At 38.3% G+C, this 17,395-nt stretch overlaps 1 protein-coding gene across 1 annotated transcript in view; it reads right to left on the bottom strand.

The window, feature by feature from the left end:
* The window catches only part of PLB1 (phospholipase B1), a 75,735-nt gene that overhangs the window by 45,721 nt on the left and 12,619 nt on the right, over positions 1–17,395 (bottom strand). Inside the window, exons 12-22 of the mRNA XM_062489235.1 lie at positions 15,277–15,352; positions 14,533–14,637; positions 12,971–13,060; positions 9,078–9,140; positions 8,193–8,273; positions 6,677–6,743; positions 5,904–5,962; positions 4,750–4,823; positions 3,178–3,221; positions 2,220–2,328; positions 1,253–1,304 (exon numbers count right to left, since the gene is read on the bottom strand). Of these exons, the coding sequence (XP_062345219.1) occupies positions 1,253–1,304; positions 2,220–2,328; positions 3,178–3,221; positions 4,750–4,823; positions 5,904–5,962; positions 6,677–6,743; positions 8,193–8,273; positions 9,078–9,140; positions 12,971–13,060; positions 14,533–14,637; positions 15,277–15,352 (820 nt within the window). The remainder of the gene's footprint in view (positions 1–1,252; positions 1,305–2,219; positions 2,329–3,177; positions 3,222–4,749; positions 4,824–5,903; positions 5,963–6,676; positions 6,744–8,192; positions 8,274–9,077; positions 9,141–12,970; positions 13,061–14,532; positions 14,638–15,276; positions 15,353–17,395) is intronic.

The raw sequence follows: 17,395 nt of genomic DNA, 5'->3' as shown, positions 1-17,395 counted from the left end.
CCTCCAGTGGTTCAAAAACATCTTTTTTCAAAGGCAGGAATATCCCCACTAGTAAACACGCTGTTCAGTAGTTTGGTCTCAAAATGCAAAAAATCAAAAAGAGGAAGAAACTTCATTCTGCACTCAGTAAGTGTCTTAAAAAACGGGGGGTGAAAAGGATCTCTTAAATCAAAGACATATGACCTCTACTATATGCATGCTTTCTAGTTAGAAGGAACTTCACTAGTTATATAAAAACATTTATTATCTAAACAAAAGATATTTCCATTAATTTCTGTTAACATTCTCAGGCCAATAAATTGGGCAGAGTAGTGCTTAGCAACTTTGAATAAAAACCCTCCAACCCTTCATTGTTAGTTGCTGTTCCTTTTAATCTCATTCCAGATGTATCCATCAGATGGAAATCTTGCTTAGAAGAAAATGAACCCAATAAGGAAGGTTCTGCAAATATTTTTGCCAATATGTACGCACCAAAATATTTACATTAAACACACACAGAGATATCCCGAAGGCTTTTTGGCTGCTTCCCAGCTGCACAATTGGAAAGCCAAACTATTATAACATAACTTAGTTTACTGATTGCATAGCAGATTTCTCAAATTACAAATAGCAAACATCCAAAGCATGGGCTGAGGTGAGAAATATGCAAGCAATCCTCAACCTAATGTGTATTTTACAGACCATTAATCAAATAATTCCTAATAATAAATGTGTAAGTCAAAGATCAGCTGATGAATACATGAAAGAAGGGACTAATTTGTTTTTATAGAAAACAAGTCCCTTCCTCACTTCATATGTTCACTCCACAAGACTTGCTACTTGAAAAGCTTGCCTTCAACATCCTAGCATGTATCATTTTTGCTGGAAGAACCACCTGCTTACAAGATAATTAATAGCACCACAGCAAAATCCTCATGGAGGAAAGCTTCTGTTATCTCACAGGGTGACACAGGTTGGAAGCAGAAGCAATGGCACTGCATTTACAGCCACTTGCAGTAAAAATAATGAAAAGGTTACAATTATCTGGGCTTGATAGTAACTATCATATGCTGGTACAAATTCATTTAAGACTAAGCTATAGATTATTTTGTGCTGACTCACAAGCTGCACTGGGAAGCATTATGCTGTACCCTGCTGTACCACTACAGCTTTAAAGTCTGGCATTGACTGTTGAGATCTGCTCTCAGTCTGTTAGAAACTAATGACGCCATGTCACTTCATTCTAAAGATATTCATGACATGTTGAACTCACAGAATCATTCTTCATGAGGTCCACCAGTTTCCTAGCCTGCTCAGGAACACCTCTAAAAATAAAAGAAAAATAAGATCATAAAATAAATTAATAAAAATTTAAAGAAAGAAATCTGCATAGATAACAAGGCAAAGAAGAAAGCTGACAAACGGACATGAAAAACCCAAAACCCCCAGAGGAAGTCAAATTTTCATTGAATGGAATATGTGATATAGCCAACAAAATAATTCATAAATTATTTAATTTATTGAAGATAATCAGCATCCAACAGGCTCTGGGCTACTTTGCAAATGCTGCATAGTTACTCTTTTACAAACTCTATAGAAAATGCACTTTCCCACCATCAGACAGATGCTATCAATAGACATAGCTCTGAAGTGTCTGTGCTTGAGCCAATGTTATTATATGGCCTCAAGGCACTGAAGTAGGTCTTACAAGAACTGTTACCAGTGGGGGAAAAAATAGGATATGAATTACACTGAAGATGGTGCATAGTGGTCTCTAGTTAATTTCCAGATCTGGGAATTAACTAGATTAATTCCTGTTTAATCAGGAATTAAACAATCCACAATTTTCTCAGTTTCTACATGAACTCTTGGTCCTGATGAAAAGGTTTGAATATACCTCCTACAAAGTGGAGAATAGTCTTTTGTCTGACTCACAACAGGACAGTTTTCTAAGTAGTGCTTGTAAAATGCTGTGGTTTCTTGGCTGAAAATGCCAGAGAGAAAGTATTGTTTTTGTTGCTAATTTATTTGACATAGATTAGAAACACTGCAAAGTCCTCATCACATTTCTTGGCCTTCATGCTATAGTTAAGATAAAAAAAATCTTTGCCTAAAAAATCTTATTAGACTTACTGTGCTCCTGCCAAAGTCCAGAGTTTGGGCCTTTTTTAGTCACAAGGCATTTTATAGGGAAAAAAAAAAAAAATCAAACTTCTATCAAAATTAAGTTTTCCTCTTACCGTGCACGAGCCCCAGCCACAGCTTGGTTGAATGCAGCATTGGTTGAATCCTGTTTTCCAGTGCCAATGGAATACCCTACCAAGGATGGGTTGAATTCACGAAGAATATCTGGAGAAAGAGACAGAACCCTGAAATATGGCTTCCTGCAGCAGGTAACAAATGAGGCAATAAAGGTTAGACTTTAGTAAAAGACCACTGAAAAGCTTTAGGAAATAGCTATCAAAAAAAAAAAAAGCAACCTTTCATTATAATAAACATGGAGATCCATCACCATATAACCATTTACCTTCCTTCAAGATTTCTGAATTTCATGAATTCAGATATCTCATGACCTAACATTATCATCTCGGTTAGCAATGCCATTTTGCCTGGCAAGTGAGGCTGGGTAACCATATACTCAGGCAGGAGAAACTCATGCCATCCATGCTCTAACTGCAGACAGGTTGGAATCAAATCCTTTAGCCTGATGGCCCCAGATGCATTAACCCCGAAGACCCCAGATTCCCTTCCAGATCTTAGGTTACAAACCAGCCTTACAAACACCTCAGATCTAAAATGTCCTGACCTTTAAAAAGCATGTAAAATCTGATCTTGTAATGTGATTCTGCTCCTGCCTAAAACAACTTTCCCATACAGTCAAAATAGTTTCTTTAAGCTATGAGCTAAGGTCTTTGATTCATCTATCCCAAACACATTTTAGACAGACCTATAACCTAGAGAAGAACACTGAAACAACCAAAACCTAAAAATTACAAAATACATAACTGAGTCATGCACAGCATATTACAGCCTGGTTGTTATGCAACTTTTACTCAGCAGTGGACCTTAAACACAAAGGGATTGCTTGTGTCATGCTACAAATTTTAATCCTTTTCTCCTGTTTCTTTCTATAGTAGCAGGTATTCGAATAATTAACAGCACCACATATTTATCATATTTACAGAAAAAGTCACTTACTTGGTAGTGTTGTGACTGTGCTTATGTTTTCATTTCCTCCAACACTGTCAAAAAGAAAGAACAGGAATCGAGTGCTATAAGGCAATGGACAAGGTAGGAGAGTGCCCCCTTTTGGGGTTACCACACATGTGCAGAGCACACTGGTGGCTGTCCTGAGTCCGCCCGGGCTCCGGGTGCCTGTCCCCAGGGGTCACCACATCACAGACACTCTCTGCTCCTGGAGAACAATCATATTAGAAAGCCCTGTACACCAGCTGTTCTTCCAGCTCTTTCATATATTTTGGTATCTGTTCAAATCCAGCCGAAAGAAGTTAGATTTTTTTTTTCAAGACTGTCACTTTTGCTACAGTTGTACCTATTAAAATATTCATAGCTTCCATTTTTAGTTAATTATAGCTTCCATTCTTATTTTAGAAATCCAACCGAAACAAAAAGTTCTAAAAGCATATATTTCAGAGTGATAAGTAAAATCAATACCTTTCCCCACTCACATTTCACTCAACTGGAAGAATACTACCAGACTAGTGAAATTCACCATTACGTCTGTATTCCCTTTATTCTCCTTCATGCTGAAAAATACACTAGCATACTTGTCAGAAAAAAATGTCAATAGATTACTATGAAAGATCAAAATATAAAATGTTTGACTTAGAACACCTCTAAGGGGACTCTATAGTGTCCCTTTAACCTGGAACAGATTTTGAAGTACACTAATACCATTTCTGGAAATGTTTGAGGCCAAGCTGGATGGTGCTCTGAGCAACCTGGTCTAGTGAAAAGTGCCCCTGCCCATGGCATGAGGGTTGGAACCTGATGATCTTTAGGGTGCCTTTCAACCCAGGCCATTCTATGATTCTGTGAACGTGTTTTTAAACTTCTTCTAAAGTTGCAGTGATTTAGATGGGTAAAATTTATGAACAGAAGATTAGCCTGACAAGTTTGGTTTTAAATCATACAGTTGCAGATTAGCAAGTGAGCATGATTGCCTTTCTCCAGAGTCTTTTTGAAGTGTCTAACAACATTGTGCGTATATAAAAGTCTGCATTGACTCATAATTGATAAACTGTTCTGTGTGATGTAAGCAATACTGGGAGAGGATCAAGGAAAGAGATACTGCATATGAAACAACAGCACAAAAAGATTTTTTTTTGTGGACCACCAATTTTAAATGAGACAAATGGGTTATGTGGGCCACACTGGGCCAGAGCAGGCAGAATACAGAAAGAGCAGGGACAGAAATGCAGAATGAGCAAGTGATGCAATAGCGATGGAATTTAGAAAACACCATTCCAGGGTCACCTACAACTGTGAGACTGAAAATTAACTCCTTAACAAGGATCCCATTTTTCAGTGTACCCAGGTCTGTTCCAGCCATGCTACATTGTACTCTAGTTAACCATCAGTTTGAGTATTTCCTTTATCATGAGTAACAGCACAGCCATGTGCCATCATGCAAAACCTGATATTAAATCCAGTTTCCACAAGCCTTCATTTGCTACAAAAACAACTATATTGATCAAAACTGAAGAAAATGGATTCTCTTACACAGGGGGGAAAATTCCTGGGACTCACCTCCAAGAAAGACCTCGGTACTGTGTCAGGACATCCAGAACATCATGGGGTTTGGATCCTGCCCCATTACCTGCCTGGAAGAAGAAGAGGAGCTCACCTTCAGAAAAAAAGCATTGCTACAGTAACTAGTTCTCTGACTTATTCTAGTGAGAATAATTTAAAGAGCATATTAATGGAGGAAGCTATGTAATCTTTCCAAAATAGAACAGATCTCAAGTTCTCAAGAAGATCAAAGGTTGAAGGTATTTTAACTCCATTTCAGTGAATTACCCTCTTCTATCAACTTCATTATTAGATCAAGTGGGGAAAAATTACTTGTGCATGTTGAAAACATTCATACCATTCTAAATTTACATAAGGAATAAACAAGATAGCAGTGGTTCTGAATTAATAATTTATTATAATGTTCCTCAAATTAAAAAGTTATATAGTGATTTTATGTCTTTCCCAGTTTCTCCAAGGACAAAGACTACACGATTTAATGTGATAATTAGCAAAGAACATGTAGGAAACATGAATTATGATACGAGCAGTAAAGCAGCCACCACTGATTGGAGAATCACAAGAGTATAGGAGTAATGAGCTTACATAGTACCAGGTATAGTGTTAAAATAAAAATTTCTCAAGGCAAGTTACACTCCACACACCTGATGTTCTATTGCAATTTTAATCATATGTTTAGATAGCGTGAATTACTATGGTTTAATAGGCTTTGGTATTATCACACATATATTTATTATATCATATTATATAGGTACACAGATATATACAATCAGCTGCAGAGCTTTCTCTTCACACTGCTTACTAATAGCTTTCAGGGCCAATATCTTGGGAGCTGCCAAAAATCAGTAAAGAAAAACAATTGTTTCAAGTCCACTGTAGCAGAATAGCTTTGCTGCTGCACAATCTAATCTTACATTTCTTCCTTGTGTGGCACTCTTGTGGACTTTAAATGGGACCTGTGCATTCAGATTAGACTCATAATCTGATTACCAATCAGCTAAGGTGGAGGATGGAAAAAAATATGAAAAACATGTTTGGCTCAATAGGGCATAACTGCATGTATTCTATTACCCAGGTTAAAAAATGAGAAATTTCATTGCAAGTTTTTCATTGCTAGCTTAATCAATGGCTATCTAGTGATCTTTACTTACTGTGAGTGAATCTCCCAGGGCAGCAATCACCTGAATATCTGCTGGTTTCAAATTATGAACTGAAAAAAAAATAAATAAAAGAAGTGTAAGGGAAAGAAAAAAGAAAACGATAAATTGTGATGGTTATTAGATGTTTTCCTCAAAATAAGCATAATAAAGTGTTGAAAAGACAATATTTTTAATATTCATGACAGTATCAGTTCAAAATGACAGAGACTGATAGGCATTGAATCAGAAATGATTCTTGGTACCATAGCTGGACAGTAGCTAGTGACAAAGGAGGCAGCAAGATTCCAGTCTTGCGTTTGCTCTTCCTCAAATTTCTTTTAACCGGTGAAAATGACTGAAAAGCAGGCACAGCTCTGGTGCCAGCACAGAAAGGATACTTGGAACCATCACAGATTCTGAGGAAAGGACAAAACTTACCCAAGGAACTCCATATGGGTTTTTGTGCCCTAGACTGCATTAATAAGAGCCCCCTACAGATTTTTCACCCTGGAAATGAGGGACATGACTGCCTCCTATCTTTCCCACTGTCACTTCTTTGTTAGTACATGAAAGATGCAGCTGCACAAATTTTCATCATCCTTGAGGTAGTGAATGCACATTTTGCTGTGCAACCACTCACATTGTTCCAAAAAGACTCTTAAAAACCACAGTCAACAAAGTACACTTCTCCAAAGAAGAGAGTACCTCTCCTGAGTAAACCTAGCTCTGTTCTCCTTCTATCATCAAATGAAGTAGCTCTATAACAAAAAGGCACAGTACTAGACCTGAAATTGGAACTATATCAGAGGGAACCCGGTCAGGACAGGAAATGTTTGTTCCATAACTCCTCTCCTGCAAAGACAGACAGGGCAAGAATTCACATCAGTTTCACTATACTCTGGTGATGATAAACCATTTACATCTCAGAGCATTAGATTAATGAAGTCCCCACGTGTTTTGTATACAGCTACCCAGCTCAGCCTGCCCTCAGTCAGTGCCTTTTGAAGGCAGACACAAACTCAGTCCGCTCAGAAGTCGTGCAGCCTTATGAGTGCAGCACAACTCTTGCCTACAGTGGGGCCAGTTGTTTTAGACTGAACCATGTTGTGCTCAGCTATGCAACATTTGGTGTGCCCATACGCTGAACACCTTTTGCAAGCAACGGTATGAACATCCCTAAAATATCCTAGCACAAAACCATACCTATATCAGCAGGCCATGAGCCTGCCTTCTCCATATGCAGTCCTGTATGTGCAGCCAGGGATTTGCCCTCCTGGCTCTTTTGTGTAGCAGCCTACTGACAGAAATACCCACAAAATCTTCTGTAAGTGAAGGGCTGATCATCATTATACCAGAGCAAACCATTACACAACACTCAAAGGTATGCTTTGGCTCCAAATCTCTCTATAAAATTCCTTAAGTAGGCTAACTGGCTAAGGGAAATATACTTGTATGTACATTTTTCTGGATTGTGTTTTAAATTTTTAATTAAAAAACCCAACACAACAACCATAAACTTAACACACTATTGCTCCTTACATCCTTAACACCTCCTACACTACAGCTATTTTCAAAAACCAGAGTGGTAGGTACCACTGTCCCATGGAGAGGTCTGTACACCCAAGTAACCAACAAAACAGATGGCACTATATTAAAATGTGAACTGAAATGCATATTCCAACCCTAGTGATGAACAGGCCATTTTGTCTAGATGCGGTCTGGGCATTGTGTTCTGAGGCATGAAAATGAACATTATCAATTCACTCTGTTTCTGCTTGAGAATGGCAAGTTCTGCTCAAAATCAGAGTACTCTGACTTCAACAAAATCATGGGTCTTTTTCTCCACACATCTAATCTGAAACTATCTCATGAGAAAAGAAAAAAATATCCATATTCTTAAGTTTCATTATGGCATAAACAAGATGAAATCAGACTCACACAGTAGTTGGATCTGATCTAGCTTCTTCCACGGTAGGATTAAACAGCCCCATTTCCACTATCTTATTGCAGGAAATATAACATTTTTATCCAGATATTTAACACAGGCTCTTACCAGTGAAGGCAAGACTCATTTTAGGCTAGCTGAGCACATCTTCCTTACTCACACTCTGCAGAGCCCACCAAGGAGAGAATGTACTATTAAACATCTGACTACTTAGTTAAGCACAGAAGTAAAAAGCTGGAGTCTTGCATCTAGATTTCCCAGGGAGCATTGTTTATTTAGGTTACAACACACTCTTACCCACCAGCCCCACTCCCTGGAATACACCCAGTCCATTGATGCAAACAGTCCTACTATACCTGAGATGTTTCTTTGGTGTTTGATGTCTTCAGGGAAGATGAGTAGTTACTATTTCTATATGTAAAGAAATAAGGATTTTCCTGCAGATTGAAGAGAGTATGTTTACCAGTGTTAGTGGAAACACAGTCAGCTGATGTTAAAGTCTTCTGGCTACATTTTCCAAGAGAAAAAAATCTTTACCGTATTAATTTTTGACTGAACATTGCATTAGTGAAGTAAACCAAGTTAGACTTGAAAGTTAAGCCCTGGTCTGAAGCCCTGTCCTAGGTATGCTGTAGGCACAGCACCACTTCCTGCTTTAAATCTAACATCAAACAAAAAATAAAATTCTATTTCTTTGATATTTTAATTGCTGTTCCGAAGCTTTTGGATGCCAGTAATATTTTATCACTATCAAATTACTGAAGTCAGATTTAAATGCAAAAGCTTACAAGAATTTGTCCTTTGAACATGAGATGTTCCAATCCTGACTACTGACAGCTCCAGGGACTAAACTAGTAAAAAATGCCAGCAGAGGCAAATCACATAAAATCTAGATTATATAAAATACACTAATTCAATTTTACTGGTGACACAAATTTAAATATTGATAATGTACCTCATACCTGCAATTAATAAATTCAGATTAGCTAGACATATTTTTTGTACCAAAAAAAGTCTGACAGAGATGATTTAACTAAACTTTGTCAAGTTATTTTTTCCAGAGTTTCATCTGTAGAAAATACTCTGTGTCAATGAACTGTAGGAACACTGAGCTTTTAACAGTGTAGTAACTTGGGCAAGCACACATTCCCAAAAACTTCAGAAAACAACAACACTATTTGGAAACTTGGAAATTCTGCAAAGAATAAATAAAATTCAGAATAACAAGGAAGCCCTTTTACCTGAGATGGACACTGGACAATTTTTGTGACACCATAAGGCTGCTTCTGTCCAACTGGCTGCATCTGGAAAGGGAGAGAACAGAGGGAGGAATTTAAGGGAGAGGAATTGTACACATGCTGTGTGTGGGAAGGAAGGAAGAGCAGCAGTAATGCAAAGGCTCTAGTGCCTGAAGTTTCCCATCAGGTTCATATATATATATACACACACACACATATATATATGCATATATTTTAAAATGTCTTTTGCTTATGATAAATATTTATCTATTAATAATACACCACATGTACACCTACAACAGCAAGGAACTGAAAACAAGTCCTCCAACATGAGCAGACTGTCTTCCCATCATGGCTACAACTTACATCCAAATATTAATTTGGCTTTTGGGAATGCTTAGACTATAAGTGTTGATTGTTTATCCTACCTTTCAGAACCATTTCATTATCTACAATCTCACACATGTCAGGCAACACTAAAAGGTGCTTTCCTACTCCATGCAGAGGCTTAATAACATTTATGTTTGTTGGTTTTCTTGAAACGAGATTGAGAGAGGATTATTGCAATGAAAAATTACAGAATTATTCAGAAAATATGGACAGCACAAAGGGGCAAACACCAAAAATAATCACTTCACCTGTTCAGGCAACTTGCTGAGTACTAATTAAATTGCAATCACACACAGAGGAATTGGCTGAGGGTTTAGATCCCTCAGGGCATGTCTGCTCAGCTTGGCATCAGCAGCTGCCAGGACCAGCAGCCTACACAAGAAACAGGATGCAAGGGACTAGAAAATACAACAGCAGCAGGCTTGATGTCACTAATACACTCTGGGCAGGAATACTATATTCTATTTTTATTGTTCCATCAATGAAAATAACAGGAAAATTCAGAGAAATAGAGAAGAGCATTACAGAGTGTATATTCTTTGAGAGGAACATTGGAAGAAACAGTCGGCGTTTACAAGGGGGGATGGGGCAGGAAGGAATAAAACAAATTTCTCCAAAACATGCATAACGAAGATCAGAGGGAAGATACATTGGGATACTTTCCCATCCTCCTGTGATGAAACACAGGATAGGGTTGTGTTTTGTTTCTGTAACACAGAAGAGTGCCAAAAGACAAGAAGCCCTTACTCCTATGAAGTTCTTTAAATACATGAATGGAGCTTTACCCTCAGATATATGTCCAGAGGTAAAATTGATTAATTTTGGCAAATGCCTACAATCAGGCTCTCTGTGGTAAACATCAAAGTTGTCCAAGTACACAGCCAACCTCCCTCAGTTTTTCCAATGTCATTTATCTTACTGTTCTCTGGTGGGCTTAGCATATCAATTGCATTTCTAAGTCTTAGAGACTTAGAACTGTTTAGGTCAAATATCCAGCCCTGCCTAGAACAAGCCCTTAGGATATGATGGCTCAGCTCCTTCTCAGTCAGGCTGAAGTGCAGCCCTAAGGCAAATTGCCACTAGATTTTCAAGGTTTTGCCCTTTGGCCAATAAACAGGTAATTATTCTCGGAAAGAGCCTCTAAACAAGGTCAGGAGAGCCTGGCAGAGAGTAGGAGAAGGTAAACTTCTGAATACAGCTTCATTCTGCTATGTTTCCTGGTCCACAAGTCACGATCTTGATTTCCTATCAGCTCCCAAGACTGAGTTATGGGTTCTTTTTTAATTTTCAAACAAGTCAGCATAAACCGTTGGCTGGACTTCCCAGTAGAACCAGAGACACCTTTACCAGGTGAGGACACCTGCTAGCGCTTTTTATGTTGAATGCATCTTTCATATCTTCTTTAACATCATGGCAGAATACAGGCAGACAAGGCAATCGCAGGCAGACAGAGAAGCAATCCTGAAAGGCCCCTTCTCTGATGATTGCTAGCTGTACTCTGAAAAGTCCACTTAATTGAAGAAGTCAGGAAAAAAAGATGGCAAAATGAGTTGAGGGAATTATTACCATTTCCACAGTCTTCCTTCAAATCTGGGGCAAGATGTGTGTTTGCCACATTTTATTCCTCCCCCAACTCACCTAGGCTGTCCCCTCACTAGAGGAATCACCTCACACTGAGAAAAAATGATGAAATGAATTAAAGTAGATATTTGTTTCCTTTATGACAATGTTTTGGTTCTGGTGGCTCCACAGCATGGTCACTACCCAAGTCTGGGTAACTGGCCCTGATGCAGCCAGAGTTGAAAGCATAGTTTCATTTTGCTCATGGCTTTTCATCTCTGCAATTTCCAAAAAATGCTCTTGGGCAATCAGAGTGACAAGAAGAGAGTAACATGCCATAGAATGGGTTGCTCAAGGACAGAGCACAGGAGGACAAATAAAGTCAGTGCAGAAAAGGTTTAGAGATAGAAGAATGAAATACAGGGCATCTATTTTATGATGGAAAAATTGAGGTAGGAACTGTCATGTCATCACGAGGAATATCACAGATAACAGCAAAGGAGATAAATGGACCCAGCATAGCTGCTGCAAGGTTACCACTGCAACAGCTAATCAATTTTTAACTCCTTGGCTCCTACTAACTAACTAAAGTCCTACTAACTTTAACTAAATGATAACATATTTTCTTAAAGTGACTATACTATTCTCCTAGATATATCATCTGGTAGAATAGAAGCCTCTTCCTGCAAATTCTGCTTCTTTAAATGATCAGTGGTACAACAGCATTATTACTGCTTGAATTACCATAAAAGAAAACAAGAACATGCCAATATGTATGAATGTATTTTTAAATGTGGCTTATGAAATGGTTGTTGCAGTATAGAGTTGTTTTTCCTTCATGCTTGGAATGATTTGGACAGACACAGAAATAGTAGATAGTCTCCAAAGAAAATCTTATTAACATGTGGACTGCAAAACAAGAAAAAAGTTTTTTTATATTTTGTCTAACTTAATTGGCCATTGAAGATTCTTTTTTATTAAAAAAAGAGATTGTATGTATAAGTTTATAAGGTTACTAGAAAAAGAAACAGGAAATGTTGAAAGTTTCTAAAAAGAAACAGTAAAATCAACATTTTACCTAAAACAATGCATGTAAGGGCATATCCAAACAGTAGCATCCTGCTTAGCTCTGTTGAGTCCAAGCCCACATACCCGCTTTTTTGTCTCATTCATATTGAAAAGCAACTCATATTTCTTCACTTGCCCCTATAATCAACTTTAAAGTGCAAACTCCTCCAGTTGTACATCCATCCACTCAGTCTCACACATAAATGTTGTGTGTGAGTAGCTCAAGCCTGCAGTGGGAAACAGCCCCCTACAGAACTGGTCATGGCGTTCAAGGTTGAGTGGTTCATAAAGTCCACATTTCTTTTAGACAACCTCTTCCCACTTTCCTCATAGATAGGACATCCAACTCTAGAGGATATCACAAGAGCTCCTCAAGGTTGTCTATCACCTTTTCACTGTGAGCAACAGTAGAACAAAGATGAGGGCTAAGGAGGAGACAGCGCTACAAGACTCAATAGTAAAGAATGGTGAGGGATACAGGAAAGAGGACAGAGTAGACAGGAGTATAGTTGCTATAATCTCAGGTTAGGACAAGCCTCAGCCATCCTGTGCCGTGCTGTCAAAGAGGTCAAATGACCCAGAACAGCATCTGTCACAGCTTGTTTATGCCATGAGGCTTCCCAAAGGGCTACTCTGAAAACCTTTCTAAAAATTCTTAGTAGAAAGTAGCAGCAGAGTGAGATTTGTCTTGGAAGTGTAGGGCATTTAGCATTATCCAAGAGCCAGCCTCCCTGTACAGCTGAGGATAGCAGTCCTGGGACAATTCTTGTATTCTTCCTTCCCCTGCCTCTTTGGTATTCAAAACCTGGCTCATGCAGGGTGGCTACCAGGCATCCGGACCAAGTTCAGCAAGAAAGAGTCACTGTGGTACTGCTTACCATGTTGTTCCAGAGGCCCACAGCCATGAAAATATAATCTTCCAGAATTTCCACTTGTGTCTTTGATGTGGTAACCAAATCATCCTTGCCCTGAAAGAGAAAATACTTCAAGCACCATAGAATAATTAAGAGTATGGAAAGATTAGGTATTCAGTCATGAAAGTTCTCAACCTATAAAATTATATTCATATCCAAAAGAAAATCAATCTTTGGTATTCTCATTAAGCCACTTGCCACTAACCCCAGTTACTACTGGTGTGTCAAGATAGAAAGATGCCATTTTTGTAAATGATTGTTGCACATCAACAGGAAAAGAAGAGCAGAGCAACAACACAGCACAATCACAATAGTGGCACACAGTAGAGCAGGAAGACATAGATGCAAATACATGAATCATTTGGAATAAACAACAGTTCTTCTAGTGTACACATGCATTTAAAGAATAGAAACATGCAGAATTTGTCTTAAGAGGGCATGCTGAATTTTAAATTAAATGTAACTGTTGAAAGAGTTTGGAAGGTTACACATGGCAACCTGCAGGCATACCACAAATCAGAAGAAATAAAGAATCCACCTATGACATATGATGGTATTTAAAGAAATAATAGATCAAATTACTGACAGAAGAAGTAATGCCATGAAAGTTAGAAGTCTGCTATTTGCATAAGGACTAGCCATCTACCAAAAAAAAGCCTGGCAAAAGATGGCCCTAGCAGCAAGGAGAAGATTTTGCAACACAGTAAATCCTTTCTTCTTCTGGAAGAAGAATTTTTTTCCCAATTCACTTTGTTCTGATACTGAGCTGAGGGGAGCAATGGAATTACCCTCAGATTTATAGAGCTATCATGACACTCAAAAACCCAGACCACAAGTCACTACCAACCTATTTTATTAAAAAACACTTAATGTGATGGATTTTGATACCTCACTCCAAGTGAGCCATACTCCAGAAAGTAATATTCTCCCTCTTCATTGCCAGATCTTAGAAACCTTGACCTTTCAACTTCCCTTTAAAGATCACTTATGACAAAACCATGCCTGACATCCTAGGCAATCCCATCTTCCCTACTGCCTATATCAGAAAACAAGTCTGAATAAAAAAGAATTCCCAGACTCATTGCAGGGAAATAACTGTACTTGCCAACATAGTTTATAAACACCTTTATCTTTTGTTCCTCTAACCCTTTTAAATACTTCATATTACCCACTTTTTGCCTTTGTAGTCAAACACATGAACATAATCAGGGATGAATGTAGAGATGACTACAAAGATATGGAAAAAGCAGCAGCACTGACAGCTTCCAGACATTTGTGACTTTAGGTGCAGAGGGGTCATAGCTTGATTTATCCTGGAGCATAGCATTCAAAAAACACAGGATCTCTGACTGGTGCTGTTTGAATCAAGTTCCACTCTTAGGACTTCTGATCCTGAGGTGTGCTCCTCCTGTGCCTACTTTTGTCTTCCAGAACTACACAGCCTAGGACAGGAAAGCCTGCTGAATACTGCGCTCAGTCTCAACAGACACAAGCCAGAAAGAATGGAGCAGCCTGAGTTTACTCACCAGTCTGAGCTGCAGATTTCTTCCTTGGAGAGAAGGCTGAAGAACAACAGTGAAGTCATCCTTTTGATCAAACCTCCCAGACTCCAGTAGTTTTTCCAAAGCATCCTAAATAGACAACCATATAATGTGATAAGAATTATTGGGTAGAGAGTGTAATGTATGTGCAATTCATCAGGGCTTGATGTAAATTTAAATTATCCCTATCCCTAATAAGCCACAGAAATAAAATTGTGTAATCCAGAAAAAAATACAGTAATTTAAGGAAATCTTGTTACACAGCAATGGGAAAATCCTTGTAGCTATGAGAAAGATGATTTACTATCATTTTCTTTGAAAGGGCAGCAAGCTTAGCAAGGCAATGAAACATCATGTTTATTGCCACCCTGGCATGTTTGAAAGAAACTCTAGCACAACTCTCCTTGCCTTAACAGAAATTTTCCCTCTTCTAAATCATGTGGCATTTTACTGAACAAGATGGATCACTTCTCTGATAGGATATGAAGAAAAGTAATATAGACATTTAAAACTTCAAGAGATACTAAGATCACCGAGGTATAGAGAGAACTTATTGCCAATATTCCTGAAGTAAGAAATGGGATTGGGTTTGCTATGAATATGTGATAGAAAGGCTGTTACACAACTTCCTCACTGCTATTCCTTCCTTAACTCCTTGCTTCAGGTCAATCTGGAAAATAAACAGACTTGTTTAGCAATGAGAGCCAAACAACACAGAAGATGACATACCTGATAGGACCACCTAAGTATGTTATCATGTAATATGGAGTGTTCAACATAACTGCACTGATTCCTGCTTGGATTACTGTAGAAAAGAATAAAAAACATGGAAGACATTATGAACTTTTGTTAACAAGGTGGATAGCATGAATTCTTTTAAGCCACTGGCAAGCACATACTAAAGACTAAGTTGTTGTATGCGTAGAAAAGGCTACATGGAACATGCTAATTTTCATATAAACAGAGAATTATATATATTCCCATATCCAGAGCTTTGTATCTCTTTTTTATTTCAAAGCCTAGTCAGTTGACAAGTATGCGAGACTTAGATTAGCACAGGATCTCACAAGCTAGCAACATGCTCAAGCTTAAAATAGCAGCTGCACTGGTTTTCAAACATTTCCCACAATGTAATAACACAGAAAAACTGAACAAACTCAAAATACTTCAAAAAAAATGAACCTTTTCTTTACTATTTGGCATGAAGACCTGCATCTAGAAACGTGGATGGAAGATGCAAAAGGTTATACATGCCAAAGGATGACTGACTGACACTGTCAGATTTCTGACCTGCAAGGTGAGATGGGTATACTGCATATTTTTGAAGCTAGCTGGAGAATTCTGAGAGTTCCCAAAGGTGTAGATGTGAACAACTGAAAATACACGTAAGACTAGCCAGGTTCCAGTAAAGATATACTCCCTTGAAATTTGCTGGATGGACTGGAATCTGAGAAAGTTTCTGGGGAGTTTGAAGATATAAGCAATAAGTATGCATCAGGATCCTTTCCACAGAGCTCTAGCTAAACCCATAAAATGAGAGTTTTCTGATAAAGTGCTATTATCACTGCTGGTGAGTGAAAGAAATATAAACTCAGGACCAGAATCTTACCCAAGCCTAATAGAGGAACTTCATAAAATACATGAAGAGAGTTACATGCCTTAAAATAGGGTTCATGCATTACTTTTAGTGCAGATACTCCTACTTAGTGAGAAATCAGTTAAAGAGCGAACTTTAAACCCCATTATGCCCCAAACTACAATACCTAAAGTTAAGGCACAGGACTGAAAGTGTCAACCACTATTGTCCTCCTTGACTCTTGACATTTTGATATGCATTTACATTTTTCTCTCAAAGCACAGTTCATAAGGACAACTTAGTAACCAAATTCTGGAGGTCCCTGTCTGGGAGAGGTTCTGGGACCGAGGCCATCTAACAAGCTTGTGGGAACTGTATTTATCAACCAGAAAAACATAGCTATAACAGCATGCTGACAATAAGAAAGCAAATTGCCTGAAGTACAAAAGGAAATATGAAAATTCCTCAGAGAAAAAAAATATAGATTTAATTTTATTTTTAAGTCCTTCAATACATGGCAAGGCCCATATTCCTAAACACATCTTTTCCACATTTCTCACATTTTCCTCCTTCATGTGCAGGAGAAATAAAATAGATTGCCCCACGCAGTCGCTTTTGACAAGGTAAGCTTCTTCTCTCCTTGTATTTGTTAAGTACATGGTTACATAGCAGCCAGACCTCTTCCCCCGATCCATGAGAACGTCTCGGAGGTTGTAAAAAGCTTGTGAAACACTTCAGGATGACTATATTAGTCCATATGGTGTCCTATGCCATGAGCACAGGGGAAAAAAATGACTGTGGAGTAAGATGAAGTGTAATCTCATCAGCTGTAAACTACTCCATCATAACTGCTCATGTGCACACTCCTACTCCATGCTAAATCGAGACACAAACTACTCACACTTTTGTTACAAAGTACTAAGAAAGACAGATAAATAGATGCAGTTACCATAAGGAACTGACAATTTGGATGTTCTCTACCCCAGCATACTCTAAGCCCAAGTAGAATCTTTCCAACAGCCTAATAATGTCCTTTAAAATCAGTTGCTCATTTTCTGAACATTGATATGTAGAAATTTAAACTTTTGAAGCACCTACAGAGCTTCTGACTTGAGAGTTGCAGAACAAAAATATCACTGTTAATAAAAAACTGGGGGTAGCTACACAGGGCAATTTTGTGACCATAATCGAAGTGCTGGGTTTGGTTGGGATGGGGTTAACTTTGCTCATAGCAGCCCATATGTTGTTGTGTTTTGGATTTGTGGCTAAAAC

Source organism: Cinclus cinclus, chromosome 3 (assembly GCF_963662255.1).
Source record: "Cinclus cinclus chromosome 3, bCinCin1.1, whole genome shotgun sequence".
In the NCBI taxonomy this organism is placed as follows: Eukaryota; Metazoa; Chordata; class Aves; order Passeriformes; family Cinclidae; genus Cinclus; species Cinclus cinclus.
This window is presented reverse-complemented; position numbering and strand designations above follow the sequence as displayed.